This window comes from Otolemur garnettii, unplaced genomic scaffold, assembly GCF_000181295.1.
Source record: "Otolemur garnettii isolate 467f Iridium unplaced genomic scaffold, OtoGar3 scaffold00009, whole genome shotgun sequence".
Classification (NCBI taxonomy): Eukaryota; Metazoa; Chordata; class Mammalia; order Primates; family Galagidae; genus Otolemur; species Otolemur garnettii.
The window spans coordinates 37145364-37157840 of NW_003852404.1; the positions used below are offsets into that span (position 1 = coordinate 37145364).

Consider the following 12477-nt stretch of genomic DNA (forward strand, 5'->3'; position numbering starts at 1 on the left):
GGGACTATAGGTGCCCATCACAATGCCCCACTATTTTTAGAGACAAGGTCTTGCTCTGGCTCAGGCTAGTCTCAAACTCATGAGCTCAGATAATCCAACCATCTCAGCCTCACAGAGGGCTAGGATTACAGGCATGAGCTACCACACCCAGTCAGACCTTATGTCTTTTTAAAAACAGGTACCCTACATGTAATTTTAACTGATGTTTCTTTGAATGCATTTGCTTGAAGCAAAATGATCCTTCCGTTTATAGAATTATAATTAGAAAATTCGGTTATTTGTGATGGAAGCTTCTTCCTGCAAGCAAGGAGAGGAACCATACATGTTTATCACAGTGATACACTGTCTGGCCTCAGTCTGCTTTGCAACTTGCATATTGGATCTTTGAACTGCCTGTGCAATTGAAGAGAGTTGATAAGCTTCGTTTTTCAGTGGTATATGCAATGGCGTTCCAAGAGTGGGTTTGGTTTACTTTCTGAAGGGAAAACCCTTCTTTGTTTTCAGCTACATCACATATTAAGTGAAAAAGAACAAAACAATAACAAAAATTTTGTTAACTCACACCTCCATAGTCTGCGAAACAATATGTATGCAGCTCAAAGAGTATATTTTGGGGGATAGATAAGTACATAGAATGGTAAATAGTGAATTTTTTTCTATAGACCTTCATATACTGTCTTATCTTAGATGTAAATATACTATGTATGTTTTTAAATTTGCTGATATTGGTAAGTGGTATCCTTGTTGGATACTTGCATAAATGATGTTATTCTTAGTGAAGTCTTAAGTGTTTAATTTGACCATTTAAGCAAGATGTTTGGTGATTATTTTGGCCTGTGGTAAATTGCCTTTTAGGACAGTCTAACAACCCCAAAAGGGATCTTGATCTCACTTGTAAACATGTGAGGACATTCAGGTCAGAAGAGCTAAACTGATTTACCTAAGGCTCCCAAAGCCTTATGTGGACTTGGGCTGTGAATCATGTCTTCTGATTTCTAACCAGGGTTGACTCTTCACAGGGATTAGAAATATATGTAAATGAAAAGTTGTTCATTTAACTTGTTTATTTGCTTTCTCCTGACATAGTCTTCATTTCTAAATCATTTACAGTAGTTGCATGTGGGGATGGTGACTGTCTTAATAGCAGTGAGAAGCAACAGCTGACAGCAGTCTAAAAGCAAACTTAACCAGATAATCACTACAGTTTAGGTCTTTACCAAATAGCCCAGAGATTCCTGAGCTGCAAATGGTCTCAACTCTAAGAAAGTCTAGCCCAGTTAGGATATATGTTAAAATTCCCCCATGCTATCAAGAAAAGCTTAAATTATGTTTAGTATATTCCACTTATGAAGGCGAGAGAGTGGTTTAAGATTTCCATTTGGACTTATTTACCATTAAAAGGGAGGCAGTGTTAGATTACTTGGAATTGTATCCAACCAGATGAGCATGTTCTATACTTATCCCCCCGACTAAGGTTAATAGGTATGGACAGGAGTGAGAGGAGTGGTGCTTGCAGTTGTTTAGATGAACCAGAAAATAATATACCTGTTTAAAGTCACATGCTTTGAAATAGAAGATGTATATATTAAATTCGTCTTTTGCATTTAATTACATATGAAAGTGGGAACTTTCCATTTTTGCCTTTGAAGCAAAGGAAAACTAAACAAACATGTTTTAGAGGTTTAAAAATATATGTTCCATACAGACTTTTTTTTTTTTGCATTTGCATTCTAGAGAGGATCGGGTTCAGGTTTTTGTCTGTCTACAAATGCACAATAAACAATACTATCAGGTTAATACAAGAAGTAATTATCCGATCGTACCTGTGCTGTGATGTTGACAAATCAGAATTGAGAATGTGGGAAATATTTTTCAGCACACTTTTTCTCAGTTTTTCCAAAGTCGAAAAAGGATGTGTAAAAATTATAACGTATAACATTTAGAAGTCATTTCAAGCACCAAGATATGAAATTCTTTAATTACATTTTAAGGAATATATTTACTTTCCATTGAGAGGAAGAAAGATACTTCTTAATGTTTCTGAACCAAGTTTGGGATATGGAATAGATGTATAAAATTTGGTTCTGAAGGAACTGTTTTCTTTCTTACCTACTATGAGAAAGTGGTAGGGAAGCCCCCAGCTTTGAAACCATGAAACTGTTTTTTGGTTTAAAATGCATCATGTTGTGCTGATTGATAAGAAGAGAGACAGAAAATAAAATTCTCTTTTTAGCACAGTTAGTATTTTTTAAACTAAAGGCTTATATGTTTTTTTCCCTGTTTTTCCTTTTCCATAGGTTTATTCACTAATGCTTACATTTGAGTTGTGAAAATCCATCCGCATAATGATTTTGCCTTTGCTCTGAACTTGCCTCCTTGTTTTTCAGGTGGGCCAGCCATGAGAGGGTACCTTGTGGCCATATTCCTGAGTGCTGTCTTCCTCTATTATGTGCTGCACTGTATATTATGGGGAGCAAATGTCTATTGGTAGGTTTTGTTTGATATTTAAAACTAACTCTCAAACTAATGTTTTACACAAACCCACAAATGATATTAGAAGGCCATATTAAACAAAAAAAAAGATAGAAACCTGTAACATTTTCTAGCTTTCCTTTATAAATTGGGTTTTTGCTATCCCAATATCCTACAGTACAAAGTTGTATCTCTAATAATTTAAAAACAGATAAGCAAAACCTACTTTTTATTGACTCTGCAGTACAGCAGTGGTGTTGACAATCTTTGGGACATAATGTTCTTTATAGAATAGTTCTTATGCTTAGCTTAATGGAGGGCTTCTCGGATTTAGTGGTACTTGACTTTTAGAACTTAAAGTACATGGACAAGAGATTGTTGATAAAATATATAGACACTACACCTGGTTTCTTTTGTTGAAAAATACCTGATGAATGATGATATGTAGTATATGTATCTTTTGAAATAGTATTGACTTAAAATGTCACATAAAATTTAGAAGAAGCAAAGATAATTTTGCTGCAAAGATAGTTTTGCTGCAAAGAAAGCCTCTATAATAAACTTTTTTAACCTTCTCCCCATTGCCAGTCCTTGGACTAAGAAAAAAACATTTTGATGACCTTTAAATTCTGAATGGATAGTTTCACATGACAATTTCCTGTCCTACACAAAGAATCAGTATTTTGCCAGTGTTTCAGCAGTAGATCTTAGATCATGTTTCCAGCTTGTGCTTATTAGATTTTAAAAGGTGATGATTCTGCTTTTAATTTCATTACTTGTTGATTGTAAAGGAAAGTTAGCCAAATGGTCACTGGAAAAATGCCCAGTGCCAGCAGGCTGGATTTGGTTCTCAAGCTTTAGGCCTTGGATCTAAGTATTAGGCTAGAGAATTTTGAAGTCTGATTATGCACTAAATGAGGACAATACTGCGGGGATCTGTTCCTCCACTTTGCCACGTTCTCTGTCCCACAGTAGGTGAAGACAAAAACCAAAGAGAAAGCGGAAAGCAGGACACTTAGCAGATTGCTACTTTCCTACAGATCCTATCATGTGTCACAGGGAAAATAATAAAACTGATCATGCAGAGGGTCCACATTCAGCCAGTCTTTTGTCATCTGGCTTTAAGCAGTGACCTAAGCTATCACATTACTCCTGTCATAGCAGGTATCATAGGGAATGACCTCAGATGAATGTTTGTGCAATGAATTTGCTTTCATAAAAATTGTTTGACTACTAATTATAATTTTAAAAAGCTGCCCTGGCTTGGTACCTGCAGCGCAAATGGCTAAGGCGCCAGCCACACACACCAGAGCTGGTGGGTTTGAATCCAGCCCGGGCCTGCCAAACAACAATGACAACTACAACCAAAAATAGCTGGGCGTTGTGGCAGGCACCTCTAGTTCCAGCTACTTGGGAGGCTGAGGCAAGAGAATCGCTTAAACCCAGGAATCGGAGGTTGCTATGAGCTGTGATGCTATGGCACTCTACCCAGGGTGACAGCTTGAGGTTCTGTCTCCAAAAAAAAAAAAAAAAAAGCCACCCAAAGTTTGTCTTTATAATGTCCTAAAATAGTTTGTTTTCTATGTTTATGACCTTAGATATCAAACAATCTTATACTTCATGTTGTTCTCCAAATATAATTCAGGTTTTATGGTCTGACATGCTAGTCTACCTACCATTTTTATGGGTATTCCTTAGCTATAAAGCAAAGGATCATTGCCATTAATGGTATTCACAAAAGAGGTTTTCCCACATGAGGTCTTTACTAGCCTCAAGGTTGAGAAACCTAGCAGCTCTAACTATGGGGTTTTTGTACCCCTCAAATTGAAAATTGTGTCTGTCTCTGAAGGGTTTAGGTTGTTTCTTTCCGTGTGAGTTCTGCTATTTATAGAAGAACAGTGATGAGTTTCCTTTTTATACAAATCTTTACAGAATTGATGATCAGTAGTAAGTTCTTTAGTATTACCCAGTTTTCCTCTTTTCTGGCTAAGTCTGGAGCCTGTCCCCACCCCTCATTTGTTTGCCCCGCTGTGCTCTGTCATGTTTCACAATACCCTTTTAAATTGTGGAGACAAGTACTCCATTCAGGAAACACACAAGGGCCTAACCTGTGCCAAGAATGGAGGAGAGCTAGATACAGCTCTAAATAGTGTCATTTGTGGAGCCCCTGAGCTCACGAATCAAGAGTCTATGGAACCTGCTCTGGTCAGGTGTGTCTATGGTGCTTACTACTGGTGTATGTTCCCAGGGGTGGCATGGAGGACCTCCATGGCCATGTGCACTTGGGATGAATTTGGTTTCTCAGGTTTTCTGGGGCTTCTGAAAGCGAGCCTGGTTGTGGCTTCTGCCCTTCTCTGAGGTCCTTGGAATCACTGCTCTTGAGTTACTTCTGGTTGCTAATCATCACAGCCTTTTCGACTCTCTCTTACCTCATGTCTACACACCCTCAAGTGTGTGCAGGACTTGGAGAAGGTACTGTCAAACCTGGGGGGCCTTGGGGAGGACTTTTATTTGCTGCCTGAGAAGCCGCTCAGTGGTGGCACTAGCGGGTTCCCAGGCAGTTGCTTCCCTTTGGGCAGGCTGCCCGGCTCCGTTTCTAACTGACACTATTTTTGTCTCATAGGGTACCACCTGTGGAAATGAAACGGAGAAACAAGATCCAGCCTTGTTTATCAAAGCCAGCTTTTGTCTCTTTGCTGAGGTAAAAATATACAAAAAGAAAAAAAAAAAACCATGGCGTACAAAATGTTCAATATGTGTTTGTAATCATTTGTCATACTTGTTTATACAAATCTTAGCAGTATAAAGTGGACACCCGTATTTAAGGATGAGCTTGAATATCCTGTCTCTTTTTGTGCTTTTAGTCAGAGCTCTGCATATATTTTAAGAAAAGGCTTTGAAGAACTCAATCAAACCAGTATTCTTTTCACACAGGTGAGGCTAGAGAGGTCTATTTGTATTTGATCATAAAAGAGTGAACTGGAGTGAACTGTTCAGGGTTTTGTTCTTCCCACTTATTGTTGCCATGTTACTTTTCACCCTTATTATTTTGTGGTTAAACTTGATGATTAGAAATCTTCCCTGACTTTACTAACTTTTAATGAACTACATAGAATACCATAGGATGAATCTATATAGAATAAAAATGCTGATTGTTGGCAGTGCCTGTGTCTCAAAGGAGTAGGGCACGAGCCCCATATACCGGAGGTGCGGGTTCAAACCCAGCCCTGGCCAAAAACTGCGAAAAAAAAAAAATGCTGATCGTTCACTGTGGCGGTCTGGACTTGCAGAGAAGTTACTCTTCCACCCACAAATGTTCTTTTCCTCTGTCACCTCAACTTTGGACAGATTGCTGGCCAAAACACTTCTAACTTATGGGAAATAAATGACAGACTGTTCTAGGCATCTTTAATGGTATAGAAATAGGCACCCTGGTCAGCATTTTGTCTATTAAGCATTACTTACATTTTCTTTTTTATTTTATCATAGTACTGTAGCTTTCCATTACTGGTCCCTAACCCAGTGGAGTCTCTTTAGCATCAATCAGCTCTCTGGAAAACTGTAAATAGATAATTTTTTTTTTTTAGAGACAAAGTCTCACTTTATGGCCCTCAGTAGAGTGCTGTGGCGTCACAGCTCACAGCAATCTCCAACTATTGGGCTTAGGTGATTCTCTTGTCTCAGCCTCCTGAGTGGTGGACTACAGGTACCTGACACAATACCTGGCTATTTTTTTGTTGCAGTTTGACCTGGGCCAGGTTCAAACCCATCACCCTTGGTATATGGGGCCAGCGCCTTACTCACTAAGCCACAGGCGCCACCCAATATATAAACTTTTTAATGTAGATTATAAGTGTGTTATGCTGATTATAGTCTGTCAATGGGTGTGTGTTCCGTTAGGAGCACTGCAAAGCCAGAAGAGCAATTGTGAACTTTTTTTGACCATGACTCATAGTGAAAAGCACATTTAACTTGGGGACCTAGTGTAAACAAGTATTTACAATCTGAAAAAAAGGAAAGAGTTTTTACCTTTATTGCTATTCACTTTTTAACAATATGCTGATCATGACTCACAAGATTGACTTTATAAACCACATGTAGATTGTAGGTTGCAGGTTAAAATGCTACTGTATAATCAAAGTGCTCTATAAGTTTAGTAAAAAAAAAATCTTTTCATTTCTGGAAAAACTCAAAAGGGCTAAAATATTTACGTAAGATTGCTCAGTGGGTATATGAGTCTGTAGTTGAAGTGACAAGTAGGTTTGCATTTGTCATTTAACAATATTCTCTGAGGGGAGTACCCTAAAATATGCTTGAGGATATTTTCTCAGAAATACAGAAAAACCAGTAGCAATTTGGAGAAGCTTTGCTCTGGAAGCTAGAGCTATTACAAAGAGGACATCCGTTTCTTAGAATTAGGCTTGCGTGTGGATTTCAGCTTTTGCATTTATGAACCAGTGACCCCAGACAAATTCTTCACCATAGCTGATACAACTGCATACATGGGGTACTTTTAAATTTAGAAATGGCTTAGCATCAGTACTTTTATTGCTTTCTTTGTTTCTTCCTTTATGTGGCCATCATTTTATCACTTGGTGTTGGTTGGGTTTTAAATTTTGTCTTCATCCCTTGAGCTCTAGCATAATTTTTGTTCCAGTGCTTGGAAAGTGTTTCCAGTCCAGTTGTATAAGTCCATCCTATATCCCATGTTATATAACATTCAAATACTGTTTAAAATTATTCTTAATGTAAAAATAATACATTTTCATATAGTCAGTATAACAATATAAATGATATATTATGGCTATTTTCAGTGGTGATTTTTAAAGTCTACAAATATAATAAGAATTTGACAAAATTATTCTCTATCCTTTCCATCCAGGTTTCATCAGTTCCACCCTTTTTTGTGTGCTTCTGACTTTAAAAAGATTGCTTCCTTGTATGGTAGCGATAAGTATGATTTGCCCTATGGGACAAGAACATCAGGTCAGTAGTATTATTTTTACCCTGCCCTGTTAAATTTGAGTGGTATTTGAGGAGAACAGCATGTTTATATGATTTTTAGGCCTGTTAATATTTCTGCTTCCTAATGATCCTTAAGGGATATAGTTTTGGGATGGGATAAAAGGGAACTGACTTTTAACATACAAATCTCCAACCCGTTTGAGGCAGTGTAGAAGCAAAGGATAAAAAAAGCAGATTTGCTTTAGTTGTTGAGAAACTGCTTTTTACGTTCATTCTGACACCGTGTGGTTCATGTGATTTCTGGTGCCTTACCTCATTCCTATTTATAATTAGCTTTGGACAACCCTGAGCATTAACTTACTTCCTGTCTCCGCATTTTACTTTCTTACCTGTGAGTTTTATTTCATTTCATCCCCAAGTTTTAGCTCCTTAAGCAATCTTTTAATTGAATCAGTGTTTTATTTTTGTTAAATTTTAGAGAAATTCGTCCATTTTCTGAGGATGAAACACTTTCCCTTCTTATAGATAACTGATTGGCCTTATATAGCTTTAAGTTCTAGATTTTTGAGAGACCTTAAAAACCCAAGAGGTGACAGGCCTACAATTGGCTGGAATTTACTATTAATTTTCTCTTCTAATGTCAGTTTTAGAATCATCCAATATTGCTAATTTTTGGATTTTTTTTAATGATGGTTTTTAGATTAAGCATCTTATTTTTGTTGTAGGGTTTTAGAAAATGTCCTTAGAGCATTTGTCATTTTAAATTGCTTATTGAGTAGTGCTGGCTGATTGCTTCTTTGGGATAGGATGAAAGGAATTGAATTTTAAAACACAAATTTCCAACTCTTTGAGGCAGTATAGAAGTATCATTACTTTTTCACAGACTATCATTACTTTTTCAAGAATAAATCACATGTGGCCATATCAGCTGGAAATGGGTTTGTGGGGGCGGAGGGAGCAAGGTGGCTCACTATGTACCCCAAAAGCCATGATTATCCTTTATTCATAATATTCCATTTGTTTTCTAGCGGAATATTTTCGACTTGCTCTTTCAAAACTGCAGAGTTGTGATCTCTTTGATGAGTTTGACAAGTGAGTTTATTTCCTTGTTTACATTTGACATTTAGCTTTAGCTAAGGGGGCTCAAAATATATATCCCAAGAAATGTAAAATGTTTTTACAGGAAAATTTCATAATATTTGCATGTAACTAAAACTTTTACTTGTTCTTTCTTTGATGCTTGAAGTAAACAAACTCCAAAATTTAGAAGCCGCATAACTGGTTAACTCAAAAGTTTGTAGTCTTGAAGATGACCAGTGCTGGTCCCAAGACAGGACATTTTTAACCCACAGTCACCTTTTCTAAGTTGTCCTACTTAAGAATTGATTTGTACACACCCTGTTAATCAACTCACAGCCTTCTTTCCTGGACTGTCCCAACTTTTCTCAGACATCCTCTCAACTGCTCCTGAAGATGCTTTTCTGTTTCATTTTAAGGAGGTTGAATATTAGATGTTGGAAGCAGCTCTCTTCCTTTCTAAAATCAGGATTATGTTTTGAAGGAAGCCAACAACTTTCTAAGATAGATATTTTCTGACTCTAAAGGTAATTTAGTTCTCCGAAAATTTTGTTGGCAAGATAACCCCAGAGAAGTTAAATTGCCAAAGATATACCTCTTGGCAGTTAGGCTTATTTTACAGAGGTAGACTTCACAAAATTTTAAACTACACTTTAGAAGTGGGCCAGTGGGCCAGTGTGATGATATGGGTGGTCCACAGATGTCAGGCCTCTATTTAAAAGGAAAATTGCAGAATTTCCTCGCTTGCTCCTTGTGGGGTCCGGAAGTTGGGGGAAGTGAACAGAGGTGTGAAAGTGGAAACAGAGTTTGCAGAATTGAGCTGTAGAAGCAGTGTTACATTTTGTCTGAGTTTATCTTATTTTTTTCTGTTGGAGACCTAGATTGGTGAAGTGTGGATTTTGTAATATGTGTTGGTTCATTTCAGTTTGTTATAATTTGAGACTATGCTGTCAACCAAACTGATTTTCAGTTTCGTGCATCTCAACAGCAATCGTATTTGTTTCCAACCGAAAATTCTATATAGCTCTCATTTGTAGAATGTATTTCTGGGCAGACTTCTGGCATACATGCTTTGTGTCAGTGTTATCTGATTTTGTAAGTAGGGAGAGTGAGGTTGGGGACGTGTATACAATTTGTGACAGCTGGCAAACCCAGAGCTACAACATGGACCCAGATAGTTCTAACTCTAGTGCCTGGATACCTAGGTAAAGAGTGATAATGGCCATTCCTTAAGTATTTGCAGCCAGGATCTGCAAATATTTATAAAGATTTTTGGCCCTCTGAATGCGAGCTACTGTGAGGATTCTTGAGGTTATGTGACTAGAAGTTTTATCTTGCCTAGTTTTACTGAAGAGCCAGGCTGTGCTTAATTTAGCTGCTTTCATAACCCCTTCTCCACAGGTGTTCATTTGTGTGTGCCTCAGCCAGCCTGCTTCCCCTTCTTGCTACTTTCATCTTGCTGTCCCCTGCCTCTTGCCTCCTCTGTCATCAAGAGCACCCCCACCATCAACCTATGTCTATTTCTTGGCATTATCTGTATCGGGAGAGAAGCGAGGTGTGGTTGGTGAGGATGGATTGAAAATCATGCTGACTACACGAGAGTTCCTTGTTCTGAAGTTGCCAAGAGTCAGAGGAGTGTGATGGGAGGGAACGTATAGCCAGAGACTCTTCAGATACAGAGTGAATGGCAGCTGTTCCTGCAAAAGCCCACAGCCACTGCAGTGGTGCGTGCTTTGTGGCATTGCAGATGTTCTGTCAATATTGCTAAATTGCTTGTTTCACTTGAGCAAACCTGTTCCCTGGAGATTTCAGAAAGAGTATTTTAAAGCTAGATAAGAATATATTTATTATACTATTATCTTCTATTTGCATAGCACTTAACTTTTGGGAGGGGTCCATGTGTGAATTTAACCTATATTTTAAATAAATCATTCTACGTTTGTCTAGTGCCTGTTATACAGCACAAAGAAAAAAACATGCCTAAGGCCAGGCGTGGTGACTCACACCTGTAATTCCAGAGTTTTGGGAGGCTGAGACAGGAGGATACTTGAGGCCAAGAGTTTGAGACAAACTTGGGCAACAGAACAAGATCCCCATCTGTACAAAATATAGAAACATTAGCTGGGCTTGGTGGCACAAACCTGTAGTCCCAGTTACTTGGTGGCTGAGGCAGGAGGATTACTTGAGGTTACTATGAGCTATGGTGGTGCCACAGCACTCTAGCCTAGGCAACATACTCAGACCCTGTCTCCAACAAACAAAAAAGAAAGAAAGGAAATCTCTTTAGTGGGAGAGCCTCCCTAAACCTGTGGAGTTGAAGCCGGCTCCACATGTCCCAGGAGGGAGGCCTGCTGGAGTAGGCTGGCTTCCTCTCCGTCTATTGGTCAGAGAGGGAGGGTGGAGGTGGAGGGGGTGAGACCAGCCTCTTGCAAGTTCCTTTGCCCCCTTTTCTGTCTTTGTCACTGATACTGATATAGCTGCTGGTCTTGCTCTTTGCTTATTCTTTTGGAAGATGCCTGACATATTTTGGAGTGTAACAGCCAAACACAGATCTTTTCCTTACTTTTTGTTTTCCTTTTATCCTCTTGAACCTTCCAGAAGTTTTCAGACATTTTATTGCTGTTGATACTGCTGTTTTGAGGGAGACACCTGTGAGAAATAGCTTGGCAATAAGGGATTGGGGAAGGGATTTAATACCTTTAACATCATTGGTCTCTTGTTAAAGAGCACGAGAGCGCGTGACGAGAACACTGATATTATTGCATAGTATCTCCATACCTGTGGTGTATCACTTCTATAAATAACCTCAGGAGCAGCTGCTGCTCAAATCTAAGACTGACAGACTGTTGCTCAGATTGCTGCCGAGATGCTCACTCCTACTAATATTGACTGTGCCTTCTAAGGTGCTTCAGCACTGGAGGCCACAATGAGACCTACCTTCGAGTAAGGTGGCACAGTGGCCCATGTCCAGACAGTTGAATGGGCTAGGGCCAGAGACCTAGCATCCCAGCTCCGACAAGGCCCTGGGTTGGGGCTGGAGACATGGTGTCCATGGGCCTTGACAAGTGGTACTCCAGATGGGACCCGACACTGTTTAAATCTGAATCCTTAAGATTCTACTAGATGTAAGTCCTAATTTTTTTCAGATATCTTATATAGCATGCATGAGGCCCTCAGTTAGTATAGATTTCACTGTGAAGGGGAAAACTCAAAATATCTGATGAAAGTTTTCCTTTTCCTCACATCTGTTTCTGCCATTCCTCAAAACATAACTCCCTCCTCATAGTCCAGTAGGACAGATTGGAGTTCCACCAATCACATCTGCATTCCTGAAGGCAGTGAGGAGAAACAGCCAAAGGGCACACCCCAACCCTTTAGGACACGCCTCTTCCTGTGAAGACATGTCCCAGAAATCACATAGAACACTTCATTACATCCAATGATGTGCTAGACCCAGTTAGTAGCAACTTGTGAGAGCTGCAACTCTTCATATTCACTTCCATATTCAGTGCCATCAAAGTAGAAGCTTGAAATTAGCCACGGCAAAAGTATTTATACCATAAGAACTGGCAACACTATAAATCAGGGCTTCCCTCCTTCACACTCTCCCCCTTTTCCCCCAGGACTGGTTGTTAGACATTTGCTAACAACCTCTGAGTATATCCCACTGGACAGGACTCAGTGACAAGGGCACCATAGCTGGAAGGTAGTGTGGAAAATGTAGTCTGTATTCCGGGCAACTGTGTGCTCAAAGGAAGGGACAAAGGAAACACGATTATTGAAAGACAACTATGGGCCAGCGTGGTGGCTCACCCTATAATCCTAGCATTCTGGGAGGCCAAGGCAGGTGGATCTCCTGAGCTTAGGAGTTCAAGAGGAGCCTGAGCAAAGTGAGACCAGTCTCTACTAAAAATAAGAGAGCTAGCTGGGCATTGTGGCAGGCACTGTAGTCTCAGCTATTTG

General features: G+C 39.2%; 1 protein-coding gene across 3 annotated transcripts in view; it reads left to right on the forward strand.

The window, feature by feature from the left end:
- The window catches only part of ST3GAL6 (ST3 beta-galactoside alpha-2,3-sialyltransferase 6), a 68463-nt gene that overhangs the window by 37138 nt on the left and 18848 nt on the right, over positions 1 to 12477 (forward strand). For all 3 annotated transcript variants that reach the window (XM_003783951.3, XM_023509686.1, XM_023509687.1), the window contains exons 3-6: positions 2388 to 2487; positions 5096 to 5173; positions 7355 to 7458; positions 8466 to 8529. In XM_003783951.3, the coding sequence (XP_003783999.1) occupies positions 2399 to 2487; positions 5096 to 5173; positions 7355 to 7458; positions 8466 to 8529 (335 nt within the window). In that variant the 5' untranslated portion in view covers positions 2388 to 2398. The remainder of the gene's footprint in view (positions 1 to 2387; positions 2488 to 5095; positions 5174 to 7354; positions 7459 to 8465; positions 8530 to 12477) is intronic.